This window comes from Crocodylus porosus, unplaced genomic scaffold, assembly GCF_001723895.1.
Source record: "Crocodylus porosus isolate Cpor-Errol unplaced genomic scaffold, CroPor_comp1, whole genome shotgun sequence".
Taxonomy (NCBI): Eukaryota; Metazoa; Chordata; order Crocodylia; family Crocodylidae; genus Crocodylus; species Crocodylus porosus.
Window position 1 is genome coordinate 31,457,707 of NW_017728918.1, and position 24,095 is coordinate 31,481,801.

At 44.0% G+C, this 24,095-nt stretch overlaps 1 protein-coding gene across 4 annotated transcripts in view; it reads right to left on the reverse strand.

Moving 5' to 3' along the window:
* COLEC11 (collectin subfamily member 11) overlaps positions 1-24,095 on the reverse strand; it is a 66,855-nt gene that overhangs the window by 18,249 nt on the left and 24,511 nt on the right. For 3 of the 4 annotated variants that reach the window (XM_019537434.1, XM_019537438.1, XM_019537436.1), the window contains exons 2-3: positions 15,332-15,487; positions 8,372-8,443 (exon numbers count right to left, since the gene is read on the reverse strand). In XM_019537434.1, the coding sequence (XP_019392979.1) occupies positions 8,372-8,443; positions 15,332-15,461 (202 nt within the window). In that variant the 5' untranslated portion in view covers positions 15,462-15,487. Of the gene's footprint in view, positions 1-8,371; positions 8,444-15,331; positions 15,488-19,038; positions 19,049-24,095 lie in introns of those variants that run through there. The other variant, XM_019537435.1, reaches the window with a different exon arrangement.

Sequence of the window (24,095 nt, forward strand, 5' to 3'; positions counted from 1 at the left end):
TCCCAGCAGCCGCGGAGCCCCCCACCGACCCCCAGCACAGCCAGAGGCAAGCAGGGCCCATGGTGGGAGGGGGTTAACCCCTTAGTGAGAGGGAGGAGGCAGCTGAGTGGAGCCGGGCCAGGTCCCGCCTCGCCCAGGCCCCTATTTCACCCAGCTCCCCAGGGAGCCATGCGAACAGGCTGCGCAAACAGGTGTGCTTGTCTGCCAGTGCATGACTTAGTGCGGAGTTTGTGCAGGAGGGTGCGCAGGAGGGCCCAAGACCCTGCCTGCAAACCCCCCAAGGTAGACAGTCCCAGCTGTAGCCAGCCTACCAGTGGAATGACATGGATGGGCATGCGCCACACCCCAAGGGTCCCCTCAGGCTCTGAGGCCCCCCCCCGGCACCTCAGAAATGGCCACCCAGACGGAGCCCCTGGCTCTCGGCTGCAGGGGCTGCCTGTCCCTTTTTCATGCTCTGGTGGCCAGGGGCATGACCACCTCCCCTTGTGGGGTCTGCTCCCTTTTGGGGTCTCTGGCATGCCAGCTGGAGGAGCTCCAGGCCACAGTCCAGAGACTGCATGCCATCAGGGACTGTGAGCAGGAGATCAACTCCTACCACCAGGCCCTTCTCCCCCAGAAGCCAGAGGGTAGACCACGGTCTCCCTCCAGGACAAAGGAGGACTCCAGGACCTTCCACTCTGTCCAGTCAGGGGCACGGACCAAGGTGGTCAAGGACCCTAAGGCCCGCTGCACCAAGGCCCCTGCCCTGCCAGAGCTTAGCAAGAGGTACGTACCTCTTGCTGCTCCAGCAGAGCCTGCTGAGTTGCCAGCTCCCTCAGGCAACATAGGCTCAACTGCACCTACCGCCCCCGCTCTCCCCAAGAGAAAACATAAGGTGTTTGTCGTGGGACACTCCATCCTGAGGGGGACTGAGGAGGTTATCCTTTCTATTAGTAAGGAAATACAGTTTAAATGAAACTATTGTAAGATGGATGATAGAGCTCTACAAGTAGTTATCAATGGTTCGATGTCAAGCTAGGAGGAGGTATCAAGCTGGGTCCCCCAAAGGTCTGTCCTGGGTCCAGTATTGTTCAACATCTTCATTAATGATTTGGATAATGGGACTGAGTGCTCACTTAGTAAATTTGTGGATGACACCAAGTTGGGTGGATCTGCAGACACTCTGAAGAGTAGTGATAACATCCACAATGACCTTGATAACCTCAAGAAATGTTCCAAAATCAAATTGGTTGAAATTCAGTATGGATAATTGCAAAGTCCTGCACTTGAGATGAAACAAATCTCATGCACAAATACAGATTAGAGAATGATTGGCTAGGCTGCAATACTGCAGAAAAGGGCCTGGGGGTTATGGTAGACCATAAGAAGTATATAAGCCAATAATGTGTTTTGTTGCAAAAAAAAGATAGCCAAAAACATACTGGGCATTATTTGTACCCCATGCAAATCAAGGAAAGTGATTCTCCCATTCTGATCAGCACTAGTGAGGCCTCATCTGGAGTACTATTTCCAAGTTTTGACCCCTCACTTGAGAAACAATATGAACCAATTAGAAAGACCAATAAAATTATTAGAGGTCTGGGAAGCAGGACTTATGAGGAAAGGTTAAAAGAACTGGGCCTGTTTAGCTTGGAGAAGAGAAGAGTGATGGAGTATTTCATAAAAGTTTTTACAACCACCCATCTGAAAGGTGGTTATAAAGAGATAGAAATACACTATTTTCTGTAGCCTTATGGAATAGGACAAAGAACAATGGTCTCACATTGCATCAGGGAAAAATTAGGTTTCATATTAGAACCTTTCTCACTATGTATTTGCTCAGCATTAGTGCAGGCTACCCAGACAGGCTGTAGAGTCTCCATACTTGGAAATTTTTAAAAACAAGTTAGACAACCAACTGAGATTATTTAGTCAAGGATGATCCTGCTTTGAACAGGAGGATGGACTAGATCATAGGTGGCCAGCCTATGACCTGAACCTGTGTCTTCCATACTCATGGGCAGAGACTTGGGCTGAAGTGCCACACAGCAGCTTGCCAGTTAACCAACCTGGACCCTCCTGTGAGGTTTCCAATGGGAAACCAAGGGATCCAGGGAAACCAATAGAAGCCACTAACCCTTGATGGGAGGGCTATAAAAACCCTCCCACTTCCTCTGGGGTCTTGTCCCAGCAATGAGATTTGTAGGTCTTTCTATGTGGGCTCCTTCTGCCTTGCTCTGCCTTGTGACTCCATTGTAGCTCTGGCTTCTGGGGCAGGGCCAGATTAAAGCATAAGCAAACTAGGCACAATACCTAGGACCCTGAGCTGTGGGGGGACCCTATTCCTTGCCTCTACTGCAGTGGCACAAATGGCCCCATCCACCTCCCTTCCCTTCCCCTCTCCTCCATCAGCCTCACTGCCACAGCGGCTGCTTCCTAGCAGCAAATGAGCCCTGCTCCCAGTGGGCAGCAGCACCAAGGTGGGGACGAGGGTCTTGACCAGCTCAGGGCTCACAAGTTTGTTTGCCTAGGACCCACTAAAGGGTTAATCTGGCCCTGTTCTGGGGTCTCACTATTGTGGACCCCTGGCTTATGACCCCTGACTCCCCACTTCTGAATTATACCCATGACAGTCACAGGCTTTGGATCCATTTTTTTTAAGTCTGGATAATTCTATGACTGACATTATGGTTTTTAGTCATTATCCTTATCTTAAAATACAATTAGACATCATACAACAGGACATAAACTAATCGCCAATACATCAGAAGAAATGCTTGTCACCCCTTGTGACAGTTTCACACAATGAGATATTTGTAGATGCACTGAAGTGGAGAGGAAGGTCAGACTCCATATTCCTGGAATATTCCTGTGAAGTATTTGATGGAAATAAGTACTTGCCCCTTGGTGTGATTCAGTATGACAAATCCTATAACCAATGCCATTCCTGCATTAGCCACCAATAGAATTCCCTAACTATCTTTTATCTTGGCACTTAGGCACCAAGCACAATTATAGAAGAGGACCAAAAGTTGCAAAAGAAATTATATTTACAATTACTAATGCACTAAGAATCCTTACAGGGAACTACAGGCAATTTCCTCCTATTCTATACTATCCAAGTGGAAAAACAAAAGTAATCTCTACAGTCTTGTGCAATCAGTTGAAAAAAGTTCTATCTTTGAAATTGCTTCAGCTCATGGGAAGTATTAAAGGTTCCATGAACACTTTAATGCCTCAGCTTATTACTTCAGAGAGTTACTCATGCTACTTGCAGTCTTCTTCATATCCAACATACAGAAGAAGCCTTTTCCAAGAACTCCAGGTTCAACAAAAAGCGTTAGCCTGCTCTGACCGTACTAAGCTTATCTGAAAGTGGGCTTCTTCATCTGGGGTTGTGATAAAGACATAACACACCAGAGGACTGAACACTCAGAGCTGCTCTTACTACTTTTAATATTTCATTCCAAGCAGCTGTATCTGAAATGAAGCAGACATGTATTTAGTCGATAGATATCACATGATGTATAAACAAGACTCCATGTCCTTTTTTGTAAACAATGCAGAGGACAGACTACTTATCAATATCTAGTAAAGCCTATGTATTCTACTGAGAAATAAAAGTTTGTTATCTCAAAGCCAGGAAACACATATATTAATTATCCTGTGCTCATTAGAACTGCTCAGATTAATTTGCTTCTGAAGTGTTCCTCTTCAAATTTGCTTGTTATACTCTCACAGAAACAGGCACTGGCTGATAGCAAACTGGAATCTTCATAAAGCCTGTTTTACATTTCCTTCTTTCTTGTGATTGAATCTACCACTGGGATAACCATTTAAGCTACCCATGAAATAGTCTTTTTCTCTTTCTTTGAGATCCTCGGCATGGGACAATCAATTTAAAGAGAAATTACACTTAATAGTTAATAGAACCTTAATGGTTTTCAAATTATGATTTGGGACCAACTGTGGTGTCTTTTCTAATAGTCCACAGGACTGCCAAAATAGTTATCCAAACGAAACATGGGAAAGTTAGCAAGAATAGGAGATGAAACAATATATGGCCCATGTCATAGTTTCATAGTTTCATAGTAGCTAGGGTCAGGAAGGACCTGAACAGATCTTCTAGCCTGACCCCCTGTCACAGGCAGCAATGACTGCTGGGTTCACAAGACCCCAGACAAGTGACCATCCAACCTCCTCTTGAATTTGCCCAAGGTAGGGACGAAGACCACTTCCCTGGAAAGCTGGATCCAGATTTTGGCCACCCTAACTGTAAAATATTGCCTCCTGATCTATAACCTAAACCTATTCTCCATCAGCTTGTCACCATTGTTCCTTGTCACCCCAGGTGATGCTGGGGAGAAAAGGGCTCTACCTATTTGCTGTTGATCTCCCCTGATGAGTTTGTAGGCAGCCACCAGGTCCCCCCTCAGCCTCCTCTTGCTGAGGCTGAACAAGTGCCTCAGTCTCTCCTCATAGGGCCTGTCCTGCTGCCCTCTCACCAAGCAGGTGGCCCTCCTCTGAACCCTCTCCAGGCTGGCCACATCACTTTTGAAGTGAGGTGCCCAGTACTGGACGCAGTACTCCAACTGCGGCCTGACCAAAGTCGCATAGAGGGGGAGTATCACCTCTCTGGACCAGCTTCAGATGCACCTTTGGATGCATGACAAGGTATGGCTGGCCTTGCTGGCTGCAGTCTGGCATTGTCTTAACTTGTCTTTCTGAAGCAAAAATTTGGCATAGAACTCCAAGATTGAATGGGATTTTGAACTCAAGTCTCAACTAAAGGTATTAGACATTGGAACCAACTACAGAAAGCCAGGAATCTTAAAAAGGAGCTAAAGTACGGGAATGAACAAGTGTTGGTTGTACAATGAGTTGGTTTTAGTTCTGTGCAACATTTCTATAATCTTGTTGGAGACAAGCTGTATTTGCCAGGAACATGCTCAAACCATCAATGCCAGGAGAAGGTGCAAAAAAGCAACAGTGGTATAAACTCAGTTCAACATGTTACCAATAAATTGAACAACTGTGACAAAAATGTAATGAGCAGACATGTATTCACATTTTTACATACACAAAACTAGCTATCTGACAACAAGCAAGAAGCACTATAAATTCTTACTGGTAAAAAGAATAAGTGTTACTGAAAGCCAGTGAAATTATTTCAATGACTGGAACAAGAAAATATTTCTTTCAACCTGTTTACTGAGCGTATGATGAAGATACTAGTGAAGTGGCACTCTACACTGAAGACACCATTATATTTTTAGAGTTACTGATCATCACTCAGAACCAGAAGACCATGAGTACATATAGATCACTCCGTTAACTATCAAAGCCCAGAAGGAAGAATTGGTGAGGATATGCTGTAGACTTCTCATTCAAGTGGGATAACAAGAAGAGTTACTCCTTAAACACCTATATTTAAATTGTGTTGTTAAAAAGTGCTTTAGTTTGGAAGACATGTGAGCTGTCTCATGCACCCAGGAATAAAACATCTAAGTTTCTAAGAATTATACACCATAATTTTGCAAAACAAAAGATAATTATACCCAATACAAAGTAACTATCTTGAAATTCATTATGATAAATAATTACATGTTCACCATCCTGAAAACTGATGGTTGCCTAAAGAATAGTGATCCTGACCTTGATACTTCCGATAGGAACTAACAGAAATAGTCCCAACTAGCGATACATACACTTGGAGTTTCAAAAGAGCTAATTTCTCAAACCTGAGAAAAATTATGAACAAAAGTAACAAGAGAAAAACCGTTAGAAAAATATGACTGAAAATTAGGCACACTGAAGTTCCCATTACTTTTTAGAGTTACTGATAACAGGACCAGGGGATCATAAGTGTATCTGGATCACTATGTTAACTATCAAAGTCCAGGAAAAGAAGTTGTTGTAGACTGCCAAAATAAACTGGAGGAAAAAATGAGCTCCTCTTTCATTTTTAAATGGTGTTGTTAAAAGACTTTGGTCTAATAAATTCTTTAAGAGTTTATTAAATGACCCAAAAGTCATCATTTTACACCCAAAAAAGATTAAAATTTTGGATAAAATACATCACTTGTTCAGTGATGAAGCAACTAGAAATATAGAGCTACTTATAACAAAAGGAAATATGAGAAATGAGTAGCAATTAATATCCAGCTGTAAAGGTTAGAACATTGGTATAAGAAGCTAAAACATCAGAGAAAAATCTATAGTTGGCAAGAAAACAATTATTTAAAATATTTTTCAGTGGAACAAAAGAATTACTAGATGAAGGTAGTAAAATTATAGATGATATGTATGTGTCAAATTATTACAGCATAAAAAACCTTTTCAAATATATTTTGCCAAAAGGAAGGCTAACAGATCTCTTCAAATTCCCATCGTGTTAAAGCAGAACAGGGAAAAGAGTCTGAATCAGCTATCCAGTTTGAATGTCTGGTTCAAAATGTATAACATCTTAAATGTATTACCATCAACAGTAGACAGCTTTCATCAGGGTTTTTGTACAGAAATCTGCCAGCAGCAGCTAGTGAGTGGTAAAGTCATGTTAATATTAAATCAGAAATGTAAAGGATTTCATATTAATGGAAAGTAATATTACAATATCTACGGAGTTATTATCTTGTTTAGACCATGATCCTGCAAGATGGTGAGGACTCTGGCCTCAGTCTGGCATAATTATTCATAAATTTCATCTGCTTAATGTTACATGGTAAAGTGCTCCACAGATTAAGGCCAGAGTCAGTATTTTGCAGGTTCCAGTTGCTCTATAATATCTTGAAGAAACTTATCCAATATGCCTATGAGCAAAATAATAAAACCAAGATCCAGTCCATGCAGTTCAAATGCTTGTAAAACTAATGGTACAGACAGATGTAACATTGTAACTCCAGTCCCTAAAGAGTTCCCTAAAGAAGTTAATTCCCTAAAGAAACTAATCTCCTATACAACATTACCGTTAGGCTAAATCTGAGGGCTAATTCTTCCTCAGGTGTTCAGGGGTCCCAGAACTTCAGTGGAAAAGCTCACATGCATTCAAAGGCAAGATTTGATACAAAACATGTAATCATCACCGGATCTCTTATAGTATTTTACTTTTGCTTATATGGCACAACATGTATTATGTAATACATACTATAATATAAATCAGTTTGGCTGATTCATTAAAATTATTCTTCTCATCTATATTTTATCTAAATTCCACCCAATGCTTTATGACTTGCTGATATTCTACACATCATAATCTAGCTGCAGAATAAACAGAAGAAATGAGGGAATAAATATGTATTGATCCTAATCAAGGTCCAGGGAAACATCAAAAGCTCAGAATTTCAATTCATTTTCAACAAGTTATTGAAGGTTTTATCACTTTTTGGCTTAACAAAATTGCCTGAAAACATCACAAGAGCTGAGTTCCCAGACAGAGATATCCAGTAATTCCTCCTGTTCAAGTCAGAAACACAATGAGAAGAGCATTTCTCTTGTGTTGTATTTATCTGATGATTTTTATATGATTAAGAAATGCAGGTTTAATGTTGGAATTGTCTCAAAATGAAGTATTTAAGCTCAATTCAGTAAACCAAAACTAAACTTGTTTTTATTCCCAGAATGTCAAAATGTTTCTTTTCAACCAAAATGTTAAAATGTTGTCCTATCTCAATGAATTTTTGGTCAGAATTTGTATTCCAAGCAAACTTTTGATTTTTCAGTTTTCACTGTTTCAGTCTGAAGACAGATACTGAAATGTAAGAATTTGCAAACTTCTCTCAGCTCTAATAATTATAGGCTTCTAAACCTCCATCCATCCAATGATCTCAAAGCCCCTTGCAAACTGTCTTTTTATGACAATTGCAACAATTCTTCAAAGTTGTTACCGCAAGTATTTGAATAATGCTTTTACAGGTAGCCAAAGTGTCACACAGGGCATGACTGACTCACTTGAAGTCACACAGCAAGTGCTGAAATGCTTTTCTTTTTTCCTGTGACTTTCGAAAGCCTGTACTTAGAGCTACTAGAAGTTCATGTACATACATATGTGCAGACAGAAGCAGAGACCCAAGTCTGAAAATTAGGCCTTGTGATCTAATGCTAATGTCTCACACTAATAGGCAGCTGGTACTGTGTAGGCAGCAGGAATTAGGACAGGGTCAGGCAGATCGTCCTCGCTGGCAAATCAAGAAATTGCAATAAGGGGTTTGAAATTAGTCTCTTGGACCAGAAAGGTAGTAGCTGTAATGGAGCATGTGAAGCACTGGGAAATGCCCCACAAGCCTTAGCATTCCATCAAAGACAGGATGCTGAACATCCACCCTCAGAAAAAAACCCAGAATGGTAGCTTTCTGTCAGGAACAACTCCTATAGTCATCCTTTTTAATGGAATTACCTTTTTCTCCTGAAGGTCCAACTCTTCCTGGCCTCCCTGGAGCACCTTTTTCTCCCTTTTCTCCAGCCTCCCCTATTAATATAAAAGGAAAGAATGACAAAGAGGGGAAAAACATATTGAGCCACCACTCCCAGGAAGTGTCTCAGTCTGAATTGCCAAGACTGTAAATCATTCCAATACCTCCATTCTGTTCTTCCATTGGAAAAAAAAAAACCCATATACATTAAGAAAAAAAAAGGTTTTTGACCCTATGTGACACCCTTTTTTTAAATTGCTACATGAAAAACACTGTTGTCCCCCTGATTTACTTGTGGCAAGTTCAGTTTTGTGAAAGCTTGATGTTGTAGTTTTAGTAATAGGTTAGACAATGGGACGATTTGAATAGGGATGATCCTGCCTCAGGCAGGGGTTTGGACTAAATGATCTCTAGAGGTCCCTTCCAGCCCTACTTTTCTATGAATCTATTATTATATTATGCAAATAAGGTTGACGGTTGGGCCCAAGCTTTGTCTATCGGCCCCAATCCTACCATCTTTATTTGAATCCAAGATTACTTTGAATTTAAAATGATTCCCCTGTTGCCTGTCCCCCACCATAGACCCCGTTTTCATGAGCCTCCCTTCCCCTTGCACCCATGTCTGTGCCCACTCCCACATTCCCTGCCTCTACCACAGCCTGCCCCCTAGCCTTCCACCTGCAGCCTGCCCCCCTCACGTTTTGCTCCCCTCCCTGCCCCCTCCCCCTTATCTTCTGCTGCAACTGCTCTAGATCAAAGCAGCAGTAGCCCCACCGGGTCCCAGCCCAGCCAGGGAGAAGTGGCAGCAGCTCCCAGCTGGGCTGGGTCAGGGCTGGAGGGACCAGGGCAGAAAAGAAGGTAATGAAGAGGAGGAAGCTGAGTAGGTAGAGGGACTGGCAGCAGGGGCATCATGGGGTGGGGGACAATGATAGGAATAAGGGGTGGCAGGGTATGCACATTTCAGCAAAACATTTTCACATATGTAACCATGTTCAGTAAAGAACCTAATAGCATCTTTAAGAACCAAGAAACTTCTTGGGACTTGGGCATGTTCTGTAATGCTTTACTGACTAAGTATGTTAAACTTTTCTACAGGAGGAAAATCCTTAATCTTCATCTCAGTGGTTCAACAGACTTCTGAATTTCTTTAGTTTGAACTACTATCTGTTGTACCGGTATTCATGAATCTCAAGACATGGTTTTCATCCTCATCCATTTAAATGGCAACTTCCATACGTGCTGGCTATCTAGGTTTCTTTAGCTAGTTATATGTGGATGCATGGCACCTCAGCTATTATATTTTGCTCTTTAATATGTAATCTATATATCTGTACCAACTAAATAATTTGGCAGCTTGATGAGGGAGTTACAAAGCCATACCTGCAAAACCAAAAACTTCTGTTAAAAAAAAGAAAAAAACCACAAATAGGAAACAAACAAGAAAACAATAGCAAATGCAAAGTCAGCACCTAACACAGACTGCTTCCAGCTCACTTGGTTAATTCCAGGTCAGGTGTCTGTATGCTATAGTACTTCTGCAGTGATGCATAACTTGAGTTCAACTATTGCTTCTTTTACCAGCTACCTGCCTGACTGTCTGCAAGAGAAGGTACTTCTACATTTCTCCCCACTTCCTAATTTCTTGCCTTTATTTCACACATTATTTGAGACAAGATCTGCCTCTTATAGTCAAAGAGCTTTGTCATGATGGACACAATTATCATAAAATCATAGAGAAGTAAAGCTGGAAGGAAACTCCATAAGTCATCTAGTCCAGCCCCCTGAGGGATCATTTTTAGCAGGTGTTAAATCTGCGTGGTATTAGAGTTAGAGCATGTTCTAAGCAGTCACAAGGTAAATTTTTCTGATTGTCAGTTCTACACCAATTATTGATCCCAGCCCCAGCACCACCAAAATCCTGAACCAGCCCTCATGCAGTGCTAGAGTTGGGACCAGCAATCAGTGGGCTGTGGGCACCCAGTTTGCAACTTGACCCTTTAGAAACCCTACAAGCGAGAGACCCAGAATCTGTCCTCCTGCCATGTGTGGCTTTCCTCTTCCCACCTGGCTGATGTCACAGCTAAATAAGGACTGCATACTGCTTATATTATTCCCATGGAGCAGCGTGATGAGAATTGAACATGTGTTTCTTGTATGATCTGGAGATACTCCTCACCCAAAAAGTCAGAATTTTGCTATGATACAAGCACACTTAGCTTGTGTCTTCCTGCTTTAACATGTAATTGCTTGAACTTTGAATACATGCAAAATGTGACATGACCCAAAGTCACAGAGTCGACTCATTTGGCAGCCAGTACTGTCACGTGCGCTAGGTAATGTTGCACACCAAAAGGTGACATCTTTTCTTTTTCCAACCATGTCTGTAAATACAACCATTATGAAAACTACTGCATGGCACAGGCAAGTGACTCAGATTCATAGATTGTAAGGGGCTGGAAGGGACCATGCAAGATTATGGGGTCCAGCCCACCTGCACTAGGCAGGAAAGACAACTGGGGTCAGGTGAGCCCAGCGAGGTGACTGTCCTCTTGAAGATTTCCAGGTGATTGCACCACCTCTGGAGGGAGTTTATTCCCTGCCTGCCCAGATCCCAGGCCAACTGTAGTGTGCTGAGCAAAGAAGCCTCATGTGCCATAATCTGGCACATGTGTTGGGGGTTACCAATCCCTGACAAAGCCTATCACTATTGTTTTTTAGCTAGGAGTGGTTTTCAATATCCATGTGCCCTATGTATAAGAAGAGCTATTAAGCATGTAAGGAAATAGAAGACTATTATAAGTTTATATTTATGTCATACCAACTGTTTTTGTGTATTATATAGCATTGGTGTATTATATATCATTATATATCTTTTTGTATATTATGTATCATTAAGACTATTCAGAGAGGCAAGAATTTTTTAGGGTGGTAACTTTTATTGAAGCAACTGCATGGTTGAGACAGAATTAGACAAGCTTGCAAATGCAAGACTGGTCCCTCCTGGGTCTGGGGGTCCCCCCGTGGCTGATTGCAGAGCAGCAGGGTCACGGGGGTGGGGAGTCCCTGCCTTCTTGGCAATGGATCTGGAAGTGGACCAGAAGTACGTCCAGTACACTTCCGGGTTTGCTGCTAAGCATGCGAGGGGGTGGTCCCCACACTCCTGCAGAACGCTCCATCTGCCCCAGCCTCACAGCATTCACGAGCCACAACTGGTACCTCCAAGTGTGTAGAAAAAAAATGTAAAGCTGTGACCGAATCACTGATTCTCTGAATCAGCACTGAATTCAGATTTGGATTCAGCCAAATCAATTTGGGACAGTGATCCAAATCAACAAATCAAATCACTGTCCCTGATTCAAGCCAAATCCAAATCAAATGTAGCCTGTTTTGCACATGCCTATCGCTTATTCCCTCTGTCCTAACAGCACCTTTCAAAGGCAACATCACCCTAACTGAGAATGACTGTCCAAGGACATCCCCATTCTCCCACTTCTTTGCCTGCCTTTCCCTGGGACTCCATTTCCAAGAGATTCCTTTGTTTCCCGTAAACTTCATCCCCACTCCTAATCTCCTCCACATAAATTTCCAGGAAGAAACAGGAAGAAGAGGTTACTAGACCCCAGAGGGCTGTGCTGGGCTCTACTATGTAAGGCTTTGCTCCACCATGGCCAGAAACTTCATTGGCAGTTCAGCAAAGGAGGACCTATGGCAAATCTAAAAGCTGTTTGTGTGAAGCACAGCTCCACATGGGAGCTGAGTTTTGGGCATACAGCCACACATACGCTCATTTTAGAGCAAAACTTGGACATTACTGACATGGGCTGGATTTGCGCCAAGAGATGACAGGCTCTGTAGCTCATTACCAATCCTCTGAGCCAGCCATTCCCCTTGACAGTTCAGCTTAAGCACTGATGGCTTTTGAGAGATTTTATATTACTAAGACCTTAGCTAGCCATTTTGTGTTTTGCTAAATCTGTGCATCAATCTCCCTTGCCACCATGATGACTACTTTTAATTAAGAGAAGTGAAAGCACTAACATATTCTGGTTTTCAGTCTCTCATTGTTTTGTGGCTCTATACTCCAGATTGCCCTATAGCAAAAGGAGACAGGTTTATTATTGGGTCTTGTTATACAACAAAAATTCTACCTGGAAACAACAGTAATAGGTAATGTTATATTTGACAGATTACCTACATGGGGAAAATGATACACAAAGGTTCAGGAACATGAATAGTGCCACAGGGGGGGAGCCAACATCAGAGCTAAAAGTTTTTGGCCCTCAGTCCTGTGGTCCAGCAATCAATTATTCTAGGCGATGCAATGCAATATTTAATTTAATAGTAATGTTGTGTGTGTGGTACTGATGTTAAAGATGGCCAAAGAAGGGGAAATATGAAATAATTCAAGGCTCAGACAGGCAATCCACACATTACCTGAATGCATTAAACAAACATTTCTCTCCTTTTTCACTTCACATCCTCCATTTTTACATGTGTGATTAAGATTTCAGAGAAAAAGAATATTTTGCCTTTTCAGTTCAGCAGTTGAACTAAGTCAGGAGCTGAAAGTTCATCAGGTTAAAAAATTACTCAAGTCTACAGTAAAATAAAAGGTTTTTATTACTGGACTTAATGCTGGGCACGGCCATCTTGCCAGTGAATGATATTTAAAACTCAAGCATATGCAGCCACCAGAAAAAACTGCACAGTTGTTAAATAATACAAGTGTTATGATTGCTTAGGAACTGGTGGTTTGTTAACTGTTCCTTATCCTTGGCTTTTGCCATATGTAGTTCTTTGTAATGGTACAGGCATAAATCAGGCTAAATCATGACCCTGCTGGAGTCACTGTACATTTTAATATTGATTCCAATGGGGATAGAATTTCATAGTTTATATTTTCATAGTTTCTAGGGTCAGAAGGGACCTGAGCAGATCATCAAGTCCCACCCCCTGCCATGGCAGGAAAGAGTACTGGGGTCAAACGACCCCAGCAAGGTGTTCATCTAACCTCCTCCTACCCTCTGCCAGCTTGTGACCATTATTCCTGGTCACTCCTGGCAGTGCTTGGGGGAACAGGGACTCCCACAATGCCTGCTAGTCCCCTCTGACTAGTTTGTAACAGGCCACTAGATCTTCCCTCAGCCTTCTCTTGTGGAGGCTGAACAGGTTCAGGTCCCGTAGCCTCTCCTCGTAGGGCCTGCCCTGCTGCCCCCGATCATGCGAGTGACCCTCCTCTGGACCCTCTCCATGTTGTCCACATCCCTCCTGAAGTGCGGCGCCCAGAACTGGACGCAGTACTCCAGCTGCGGCCTGACCAGTGCCGCATAGAGGGAGGATCACCTCCTTGGACCTGCTTGAGATGCACCTGTGGATGCATGACAAGGTATGGTCCTGACCATGTCCCCACGCTGTCGGCCCATGTTCATTTTGGCATCAATGATGACTCCAAGATACTTTTCTGCCTCTGTACTAATGAGAAGGGAGTTCCCCAGCCTGTAGGTGTGCTGCTGGTTCTTCCTCCCCAGGTGAGGCACCTTGCACTTGTCAGTGTTAAAACCCATCCTGTTCTCATCCACCCACCCCTGTAACTTGTCTAGGTCTGATTGTAGCCTATTCCTCCCTTCTAGCATGCCCACTTCCCCCTGTGAATTTGAGCAGGGTGCTTTTTACCCCCTTGTCCAAGTCGCTGATGAAGATGTTGAACAGTACGGGCCCGAGGACCGAGGCCTGGGGGACCCCACTGCCCACATCCCTCCAGGTCGAAAATGACCCATCCACCACCACTCTCTGGGTGCAGCCCTCCAGCCAGCTAGTGACCCATTTGACTGTGTAGGTGTCGACACCACAGTCCCCTAGTTTTTTAATGAGAATGGGGTGAGAGACAGTGTCGAAGGCCTTCCTAAAGTCCAGAAAGACTGCGTCCACTGCTACCCCTGCATCTAAGGATTTTGTGACCTGGTCATAGAAGGCCACCAGGTTGATCTGACAGGACCTGCCGCTAATGAACTCATGTTGATTGCCCCTAAGCATAAGCTCCCCCATGGCCCCTTGTGGACATGTGCCAGGATAATTCTCTCAAAAAGCTTACCCAGGATCAAGCTAAGACTAACTTGCCTATAGCTTCCCGGGTCCTCCTTCCTCCCTTTGTTGAAAATGGGAACCTCATTGGCCCTTTTCCAGTCCTTTGGCACCATGCCAGAGCACCATGAGTGCTTGTAAAGCCCTGCCAGGGGTCCCGCAGTGACCTCAGCTAATTCCCCCAGCACTCTGGGGTGGAGATTGCACCCCTCCAATATTTGTCATGAAATATATAAGTTTTGAGAAGTATAGAGACTATTTCTTCAGAACATTAATTTCTTTCAAAAGAAGTGTATTCTTTTGTAGGATTAAATTAGTATTTTTGTCATGCCATCTTTGTTAAACAATATGGAAATGTCTAAAGAAAAAATAGTGAGCATATTATTTGTATAATTTATACAGCTAGATTTTGAGAGTCACAGAACAGCTATTTCAATAGGAACTGTAAGTGCTTAGTGTTTCTCAGAGTTCAGCCCCCAAAAATGTGTACAGCAGACCAGAAAATACAGACAACTTCCAAGTAATCCATTTGAGAGAGACAAAGAAGACCTGTAAAATGGTTTTAGAACAGACACAACATATAAGCTATTTGCAATCTTCATTTATGCCAAGCATTACTCATGAATATAAACCCTCAAAATCAACCAGCCCACTCATCTGAGTAACAACTACTTTATAGAAGTAGGCCTACAACTTGTCAGCTATGATACTGTAATGGTAACAAACTGTGTTTAACCATAACTATGTTTAGAAGGCAGTTGTGCATTGTACCAAGGTCTTATTCTCTGCTGGAAATTGGCCAAAATTTGCTGGTAAGAAAGAGGGGACAACTATGTGGGCAGAGGAAAAGATTGACACTTTACCTTTGAGGCCTGGAACAAGAATCTGAACAGAGCAGGACTCTTCTGCAATGTGTTGAGGATATCCAGATCTTAGCAGTGACAGGAAGGCAAAGCTAATTAGAGTCACCAAGAAAACCAGATCTCTCTTCATAATGAGCTCTTACAGGTCACTGACTCCTAAACAAAAGAATGAATAAACATCATAAGAATTCCAGAGGCCTTCAACAGTTTCTGAGGGTATACAGCATGATACCATAACAGCAATGTATTTGTACATATCATACCCTTAGCAGCATGAAAAAATATACAGGTTGTATACCCAATTCAATAGTATATACATTGCACGGTACAATAGGCTGTTCTAGATTTGTTGAGATAAAGTTCAGAAAGCAAGTCAGAGAAAATGGAAGGGACTAAAAAAATATTTAACAAGGCTGTTGATAAGGAAAACAGAAAATAAGTTTCACCAATCTGTGAATGCTGTTAGAATAGTTTAGAAAACCTACGTATCATAAAGTTTGAAGGAGGAAATGCAGTACAAGGAAAGATGCAAATATCTAAGTTGACCTCCCAGGATAGGAGAATGCAGACTCAGTTGAGAAGACGAGAACTGCTTAAATAGCCTTGAATTTTACCTTTTGCAGATCCGCTAACTGCAACTGGTATCCGTACAGGGCTTGATGGAGGAGTCCTTATCCAAAATAGCCTTGAAAGACACTTGCACCAGGTAGTGAAGACACACCAGAGTCCTTAGTAAATCCTGGTGAGCTCTGCCTGAACAGATGAATAACATCTTTGGAAAAAGACTTGACTCATAGAATCTCATGTCCTGGTAAACCTGTCAGTGAAAGGGCGTTTTATTTATTATGTTGTAGGGAAAACAACTCCAAAACAGAGTTGGACCAAGTGGGCCACCAAAACCTGATCTACAGGAGGTCTGCAAAAATATTTTTGAGGAAAGGAAAACATTCTGCAAACCTCCTTCTCTTTCTTTCACCAATACTACATTAGGAGGACTTTTAAAAAGGGAGAGAAAGCGAGCCAGGTCAGAGCTGCAAGAGATAGAGAAGATGTCTGTCACAAACAATAGTGTAACTAGGAGTGGGCAAGCAGAGCACCAGTGTCAGACACTGACTAGAGAGGACACAAGATTTTTAGTCATTGCCACTGCCAGCCTGTCTGCCACCACTGTCCAGGGTACAAAAAACATTTGTTACACCTCTGGTCACCAGCATATGTTCTTCTGTGTAGCAAATGCACAGACACATGAAGGTTTGTGTCTAGAGTGAGCAGATTCATATGGTACCATGTGGCTAGCTCAGAAGATTGGTAATTGAACACGACACCTTTCATCCCCTGCCATTTATGCTACCCTGAGCCAAGTCTGGTACTAATTGAAAATCCACATTGTCTGACAGCTATCCTCAACAGCCTAGAGGAAATGAGCAGGTGGCCTCAATCCAGTTACAGATGTAATCCATGTCATAAATCCCAGCATCTGAACTGGCATGTTTGCCAGAGATTTCAGCAGCTAGGATAAATACTGAACGAGCATGGAGTCTTGATTATCCTCACAGCATGAACAGTCAGACTGTAAAATCAGCTACACTTCTAGAGGAGTAAGGGGGCATACTCCAGACCAAAGGTCATTGTATCCTAGGAGAGGAGGACAGCTGGCAGCAGTCCTCTATTCCTCTTCCCAAGGCAAAGGAGAGATCAGGGAGCTGGAGGCTAGAGGTGGAAAGCGAGCTGAGTTCTTCTTTGAAACTCATTGAATAGTAAAACTGAGCTGGTTTGAGAGGCAGGAAGGAATGAAAACTGCTTAAGGAAAATTGCTGGCATAGCTTAGTCTCCTGATGGAGCAAAGGAGAATCAGGGTCTGAATCTGGATTCTTGGAGTTCTTGGAGTTGCAGTGTGGTCCCTTATTTGGGGGCCCAAAAACATCTTGATGTATATGGCTAGAAGAACTTCCTCCAAGGCTGCCTGGGCTGTACTCGTACAGAAAGGCTTTCACTCCTATAGGTACTAGTCAGGCTCCTTCCCTGAAGTCAACTATATGTATAAAAATATAATAATTATAAGCCTAAACTAGGGATGTCCTTACTCCCTGCCTTAAGTAGGGCAGATTATAACGCAAACACTTGGACTAAGGACTATAGTAAACACCAAAGGTATTAATAAGTGTCTCTTTTAACAGACTGCAAAATGGTAAATAGTATTTACAAAAATCTCTATCTTCCCACTCACAGGGTAACCAAGGCTGCAGTGGAATTAGCCTTAATCATATGTGGGCAACACTGACACACAAAAAGCTGAACTGAACAAATGTTTTAAACAATGGACAAGACCTTCTTGCCATTGGAAAGCTGTAACTAACTGTACTGCAGTAATTGCTGCGAACACAGTTTGCATACACATAGACAAACTAACTAACTTGGGTGCTGCCAGCAGCATAGTCACAATAGCACAGAGCTCTGCATGGGCTGGCTGCTTCAGTGTTTAGCCAGCTTCTTGGGCAGGTTTTGCAGTCCACAGTGAACTTCATATGCCTGTGGCTACACTGCCTGAACCAATGAAGGAGCTGAACTGACTGACTGGAAGGAGGGTTATGGAAACAGGAGTTAGAAGGAAACCAAACAGTATAACCAGAGGAGTCAGCAAGACAACTTTAGAACTCCTGTAATCTGTGAAAATAAAGAGAACCTATTGTGGCCACTGAGAACAATTTTATTTAGTCTTTAAATAAAAGACCATTAGAGAACCAAAGAGTTGAAAGCGTTGTGAGTAGACCTGCCATCAAGAGCACTCCAGGCTCATATTACAGCATGACATCAAAATCTAAATTTCATCAAACATGGTCACTCTTCCTGGTTGTGAGCAGAAAGCTTAGAAACTTGAGCTGCTTATAACTGAGACAGTGATGTACGTCCAACTTCATAGACAGCCTAAAACAACACACATAAACTGTTTTCAAGCATTTAAGATGGGTTATAACTCTAGCATCTGTTCTCTGAGTAAACTTCCCAGCAAAAGAATCAGCAGGTTCAGAGGGAGGTCCATCATGGCATCAACAGAGGCCTCATATACAGAGCTCTTGATTCTTGATAGGTGGCTCTCCCTTCCTCAAAAATGTACACAATGAAAAAGGGTTGTGGTCCAAAGTAAGGAAGGTGTTATCCAGCCAGAAGAGAAGTAGCAGCACCTATGTTCTTGAAACTTGGCAGGCTTTGTGGCCTCAGCAGTGCCTAGCATGCCTGCAGTTTTGGCCCTGCTGTGGCTTAACACGTACACGTGACATGAGTTTTGCTTTCATAGACTCATAGACTTATAGAAGTAGGGTCAGAAGGGACCTTGTAGATCACAGATCCAACCCCCTGCCCTGGGCAGGAGAGAAAACCGGGCTCAAATGACCCTAGCCAGGTAGACGTCAAGCCTCCTCTTAAAGACCCCCAGGGTAGGAGCCAGCACCACTTCCCCTGGAAGTTGGTTCCAGATCCTAGCCGCCCTGACAGTGAAGTAGTGCCTTAGGATGTCTAATCTAAACCTACTCTCTAAAAACTTGTGGCCCTTATTTCTTGTTACTCCGGGGGCACCCAGAACTGGACACACTACTCCAGCTGCAGCCTGACCAGTGTTACATAGAGGGGGGAGGGATCACCTCCTTGGCCCTGCTTGAGATGCACCTGTGGATGCACAACAAGGTATGGTTAGCCCTACTGACCGTGACCTCACATTGTCAGCTCATGTTCATCTTGGAGTCTATAATGACTCCAAGATCTCTTTCTGCCACTGTGCTCTCGAGAAGGGCGTTTCCCAGCTTATAAATGTGCCCTGTTTCCTACTGCCCAAGTGCAGCACCCTGCACTTGTCAGTATTGAAACCCATCTTATTTTCGTTAGCCCACCCCTGTAACCTGTCCAGGTCCTGCTGTAATCTGTCCTTCCTTACTAGCATGCCCACCTCACCCCAAATCTTGGTATCATCAGCAAATTTAAACAGGCTGCTTTTCACCCCGTCGTCCAAGTCACTAATAAAGAAATTGAACAGCGTGGGCCCAAGGACCGAGCCCTGGGGGACTCCGTTGCCCACTTCCCCACAGGTCAAATATGACCCGTCCACCACCACCCTCTGAGTACGACCCTTCAGCCAATTAGCAATCCAGCTGACTGTGTAGGCAGCAATGCCACAGTCGCCTAGTTTTTTAATGAGAATGCAGTGGGAGACAGTGTCAAAGGCCTTGCTGAAGTCCAGAAAGACTATGTCCACGGTGACACCTGCATCCAGTGCTTTTGTGACCTAATCATAGAAGGCAATCAGGTTAGTCTGACAGGACCTGCCCTTAATGAAACCGTGCTGGTTGCCCTTAAGCATCATCCCCGCTGCTGGCCCATCACAGATGTGCTCCTTGATAATCTTCTCAAAGAGTTTCCCCAGGATTGAAGTAAGACTAATGGGCCTATAGATGCCCGACTCCTCCCTCCTACCTTTTTTAAAGATGGGGACCATGTTGGCTTTCTTCCAGTCATCTGGCACCTGGCCAGAGCACCACAAATACTTGTAAAGTCGTGCCAGGGGCCCTGCAATAACCTCTGCCAATTCCCTCAGCACCCTGGGGTGGAGAGCATCTGGACCTGCTGTTTTGAACACGTCCAGCCCCTCCAGAAGCTCCCTAACCTGGTCCTCCCCGACCTTAGGCCTGGCGGCATTTCTTCCAAGTCCATCTGGAGTCTTGGTCGGGGAGTCCCGGTCCCTGCACAAGAAAATGGAGGCAAAGACTTTGTTAAAGAGGTCTGCTTTCTCCTCTGGCGCAACCACCAGATTGCCAAGCATATCCTGCAGGGGTCCCACATTACCCGGTGTGTTCCTCATTCTCCCTATATATTTAAAAACAGACTTTTTATTATCTTTGATCCTTGATGCTAGCCCTAGCTGCATAGCTGCCTTAGCTTTTCTAACATCCCCCCCTACAGACCCGGTATGCCGCCTTTTTGGCAATCAGGCATTCACAAATGCTCTTGGTGAGCCAGGGGGACTTTTGGGCACTCTTGGCCCCCTTGCTTCTTATTGGGATTGTCACCCCTTGGGGCTCTGAGTATCGTCTCTTTAAGGAACGACCACTCATCTTGGGCACTGAGTTCCCCTGCTCCTGAGGACCCCAGAGTCTTTTCCACTAATCTCAACTCACTGAAGTTGGCCTCTTAAAGTCTAGGGCTACCACCTTGCTGCAGGCCCTTGACACCCTGCGCTGGATGGTGAATTCCAGCAAGCGATGATTGCTATCACCCAGGTGGTTGAGGACCTGGAGCCCTCTTACCAGGTCATTGCCTGTGGCCAGGACCAGGTGCAGCAGGGCATTCCCCCTAGTAGGACTGTACACCTCCTGGGTTAAGTGGAGGTCCTGTATCTCGGCCAGGAACTTCCATGAGCCTCTTTTAGGATTTTGGGGATGCACCTATCTCCTTGAAACTTGGCAGGGTTTGTTGCCTCAGCAGAAGCTAGCATCCCTGCAGTTTTGACCCTGCTGTGGCTTAACACGTATACACAAGTTTGGCTCTCAAGAATTTGGGGTGCAGTTTCTCCAAACCCCATGCACCTATCTTCTTGAAACTTGGCAGACTTTATGCCCTCAGAAGGGGCTACTATTTCTGCAAGTTTTATCCAAATCTGGCCATAAATTACATATGTATAGGCTGTTTTGTCCTTCCCCATTATAGCCTATGGGTGAAACATCGAAACAGCATCGAAACAGCAAAATGTTTTGACTTGCCTCATTTCATTTCGAGGCTGTTTCAACCATATCTGTTTCATTTCAGTTTAGCTGTTTCAACCTCGAAACAGGTTGAATCAGTGTCAAAACAAAACTGGTGGAAAAATTTCACACAGCCCTAGTGATCGTATATCTCAGTTTCACCGGAACACTCCTGGATTTCATAGGCTGTCCCGACAATTCGGCCGATAGGTGAAAATACAAACAAATGTCCTGGGGTGGTGCCAACCCACCCGCATGTGCCTGGCCTGACTCCCCCCGAACATGGGCTGCTTACACGTGTGTGCCTCCTGTGTGAGAGCCTGCATGGCACACTGCACACAGTGCCGTGGGCAGTCACCCATAGCACCCACCCCATAGTCTGGCAAGGATGGGGGCTTCCCTGGAAGGGGAGGGGACAGGGTGACTTGGACTCATGCCCTGCCCTGGGACTGCCATCCTGGCCAGCTGACAGTCCAGTGGAGATGGGACCAGAGAGCTCCACAGTCCCTCCCCCTGTCCTGGCTGCTGGGGACCTGTGTTTGCAGGGGCATAACTCCAGGATCTGCCCTGGGACAGTGGCCCTGGCCGGCTCCATCCTGCCTGCACTAGCTGCCTCCTCTCCTGCACTGTGCCTGCATGGCTGGAATAGGCATGGTACCCAGGTACCATCCCTGGGGTCCCCTCAGGAGGTGGGGTCACACTGGGGAACACAGAGGTGCTCTTGTTTTCTGTGGGGATATCCCCCTACCTCATCGCTCTTCTGAGCTTAACCTGGAGGCTGAAAGAGGTGCAGCGCTGCTGAGATTGTGGGAGAGGCAGGGGCAGGGGCAAAGGAAGGGGCAGTGCAGGGCTGCTCCTGCTTTGCCTGCAGCAGTGCTGCTGACTTGAGGAAGGAGTGGGGAAACAGTGTCCTGGATTTTCCATAGTCTCGTATAGTAACCCTACCCAAAAAACTAACTGATAGAAAGTCACTAGGTATTCCCTACAGGTATACTTAACTGTGGCTTAGAAAAGCTATTTCCTCCAGCAGCATAGCTGTGGGCAGGCAACTGAGGCATGAAACTCAAGTGCTAACCTAGAGGTAATGCAAAAATGGAGCTGCCACCACTGCCAAGACACCTGCTGCTGCTGCCCTTGCCACCACTGCCACCCAGGGCACAAAGCCTTCTTATTATGCCTCTGATTCCCTCAGCCAAAGGTTAAGCAGGTTAGTGCTCCTGACTGTATCATGTGGATACTCTTATACTTGGACAATTATAAGATTGACTAGTTTTTCTGGGAAAATAATGATCTTAAAAAACAATTAACTACATTGATTCTTGGTGTGAGGCTATTGAAATCAATTATAGCAGGATAAACTTACCCTACTATGTGCTCAAGGTGCATGGGTACCTATTTTGATTGTACTTCTCCTTAATTGTTGTAAATGACTGAGAGAAATGCAACATTTATAGCAGGTCTTTGACCTATGACAAGACCCCTGTTAATTGTTCATGTTCAGCAACATTTTCAAAAGTTGCCTGTGATTTTGGATGCCCTCCTTGAATCTAATTTTCAACAATCCTTAGCACCCAAAAACATCTCTTTAGGTTCAAACACAGGTGCTCAGTACACCTGAAACCCAGGCCCATATTGTCTCTCAGTTGTGTTCTGATCCTGTATAACTGATTAGTGCTACACCACATGCAAATTTGTAGGAGCTATAACAATGAAGCACCTCAAAATTAGTGGATGCTTTAAAAAATACTGGACATAAAGATAACTGGAAAGTATGTTTTTGTGCTGGGTGGCAGAAATAGGGAAGAGCTGGGCAAAATTTGGCATTTTTAATTGAAAGGAATCTACAGCATTTCCAACTCTACATGCTCCAAAACCATGCTTCAGGCTGCAAAACCCAGGAAATCAACTTGATACTTGGAAATTTGTAGTTTGTCATCCAGTTTCTTAGGCTGAAAGATGTAATGAAGGGCATCTTTTTAAGCTTTTCTCCACAACCATGAGATCTACAAACTTATTCTCTTATAAAAGCTAAGAAGCTGAGATTCTCTTGTATTCATTTAACTCCATAAGCCATAAGCCAGCTTCTCTAGGGAAAACAGCAAATATTGAAAAAATGGAAAAATCATGAGTTTCAAACCCTCCCATGTAAAAACAATTCATTGCACTTGGCACTGTGATAACTGTTAAGCATACTACTGCAACACATAACCAACCTAATTACTGACTCAAACCCTGCTGTATTAGGCATTGTGCAAATAGAAAAATAAGCAATCCGTTCCCTAAAAATCTCCCATTCTAAAACAATGGCTAGCAGGGCACCAACAGAGGCGAGTGGTATGAAAAAAAGGTTTGGTAATATTGGTCAACAGGGTAAGCGAGACTTTTAACACATGAAAACAAAGTCAGAAAGTCCATCCAAGCCTGGATGACCCTTTGGGGTAGCTGGGTGAAGGCATGCCACTTTCTATATCACCAAACACAAAGTGATATGACTAATGTCATCTGCAGCTGCCTTTGACTCCCTGATCTAATTGACCAGGGAGTTCATTTACAACAGAACAAGACTTGAACTCACATCTTTGGTTCACACAACCACTATATTCCTTTGAGCACAACTGCCTAATAGAGCCTTCCCACTATCAAGTCCTCCCCAAATGGCTGCCTGAAGAAGAATGACCTGCAGCTGCTGGCAGTTTTCTCCCTTTTTACGTAAAAAAAGCTTCACGTTAAGTATCTTTCTGGGCTCAACCACAGCCACAGGGGGAAAGCAGCAAGTCCTGAACCACAGTATTATACATTAAAACCAAGACCTCAGACTCCATCCACAAAAATCACAGGCAATGCAGCTCACATAGGATGCTGCTCCCTTTTAACAGATCTGTGCCTGATCTTTCAGAAGCCATTTGCACTTCTATCAAAACTGCTTTTCATGAGGCCTGTAGCTGTGGTTTGGTCTAGGACAGGACTGTCCAACTGGTGGCTCACAGGCTACATGCAGCCCATGAGGGGTTAAGTTGTGGTCCCCATCAGCGCCT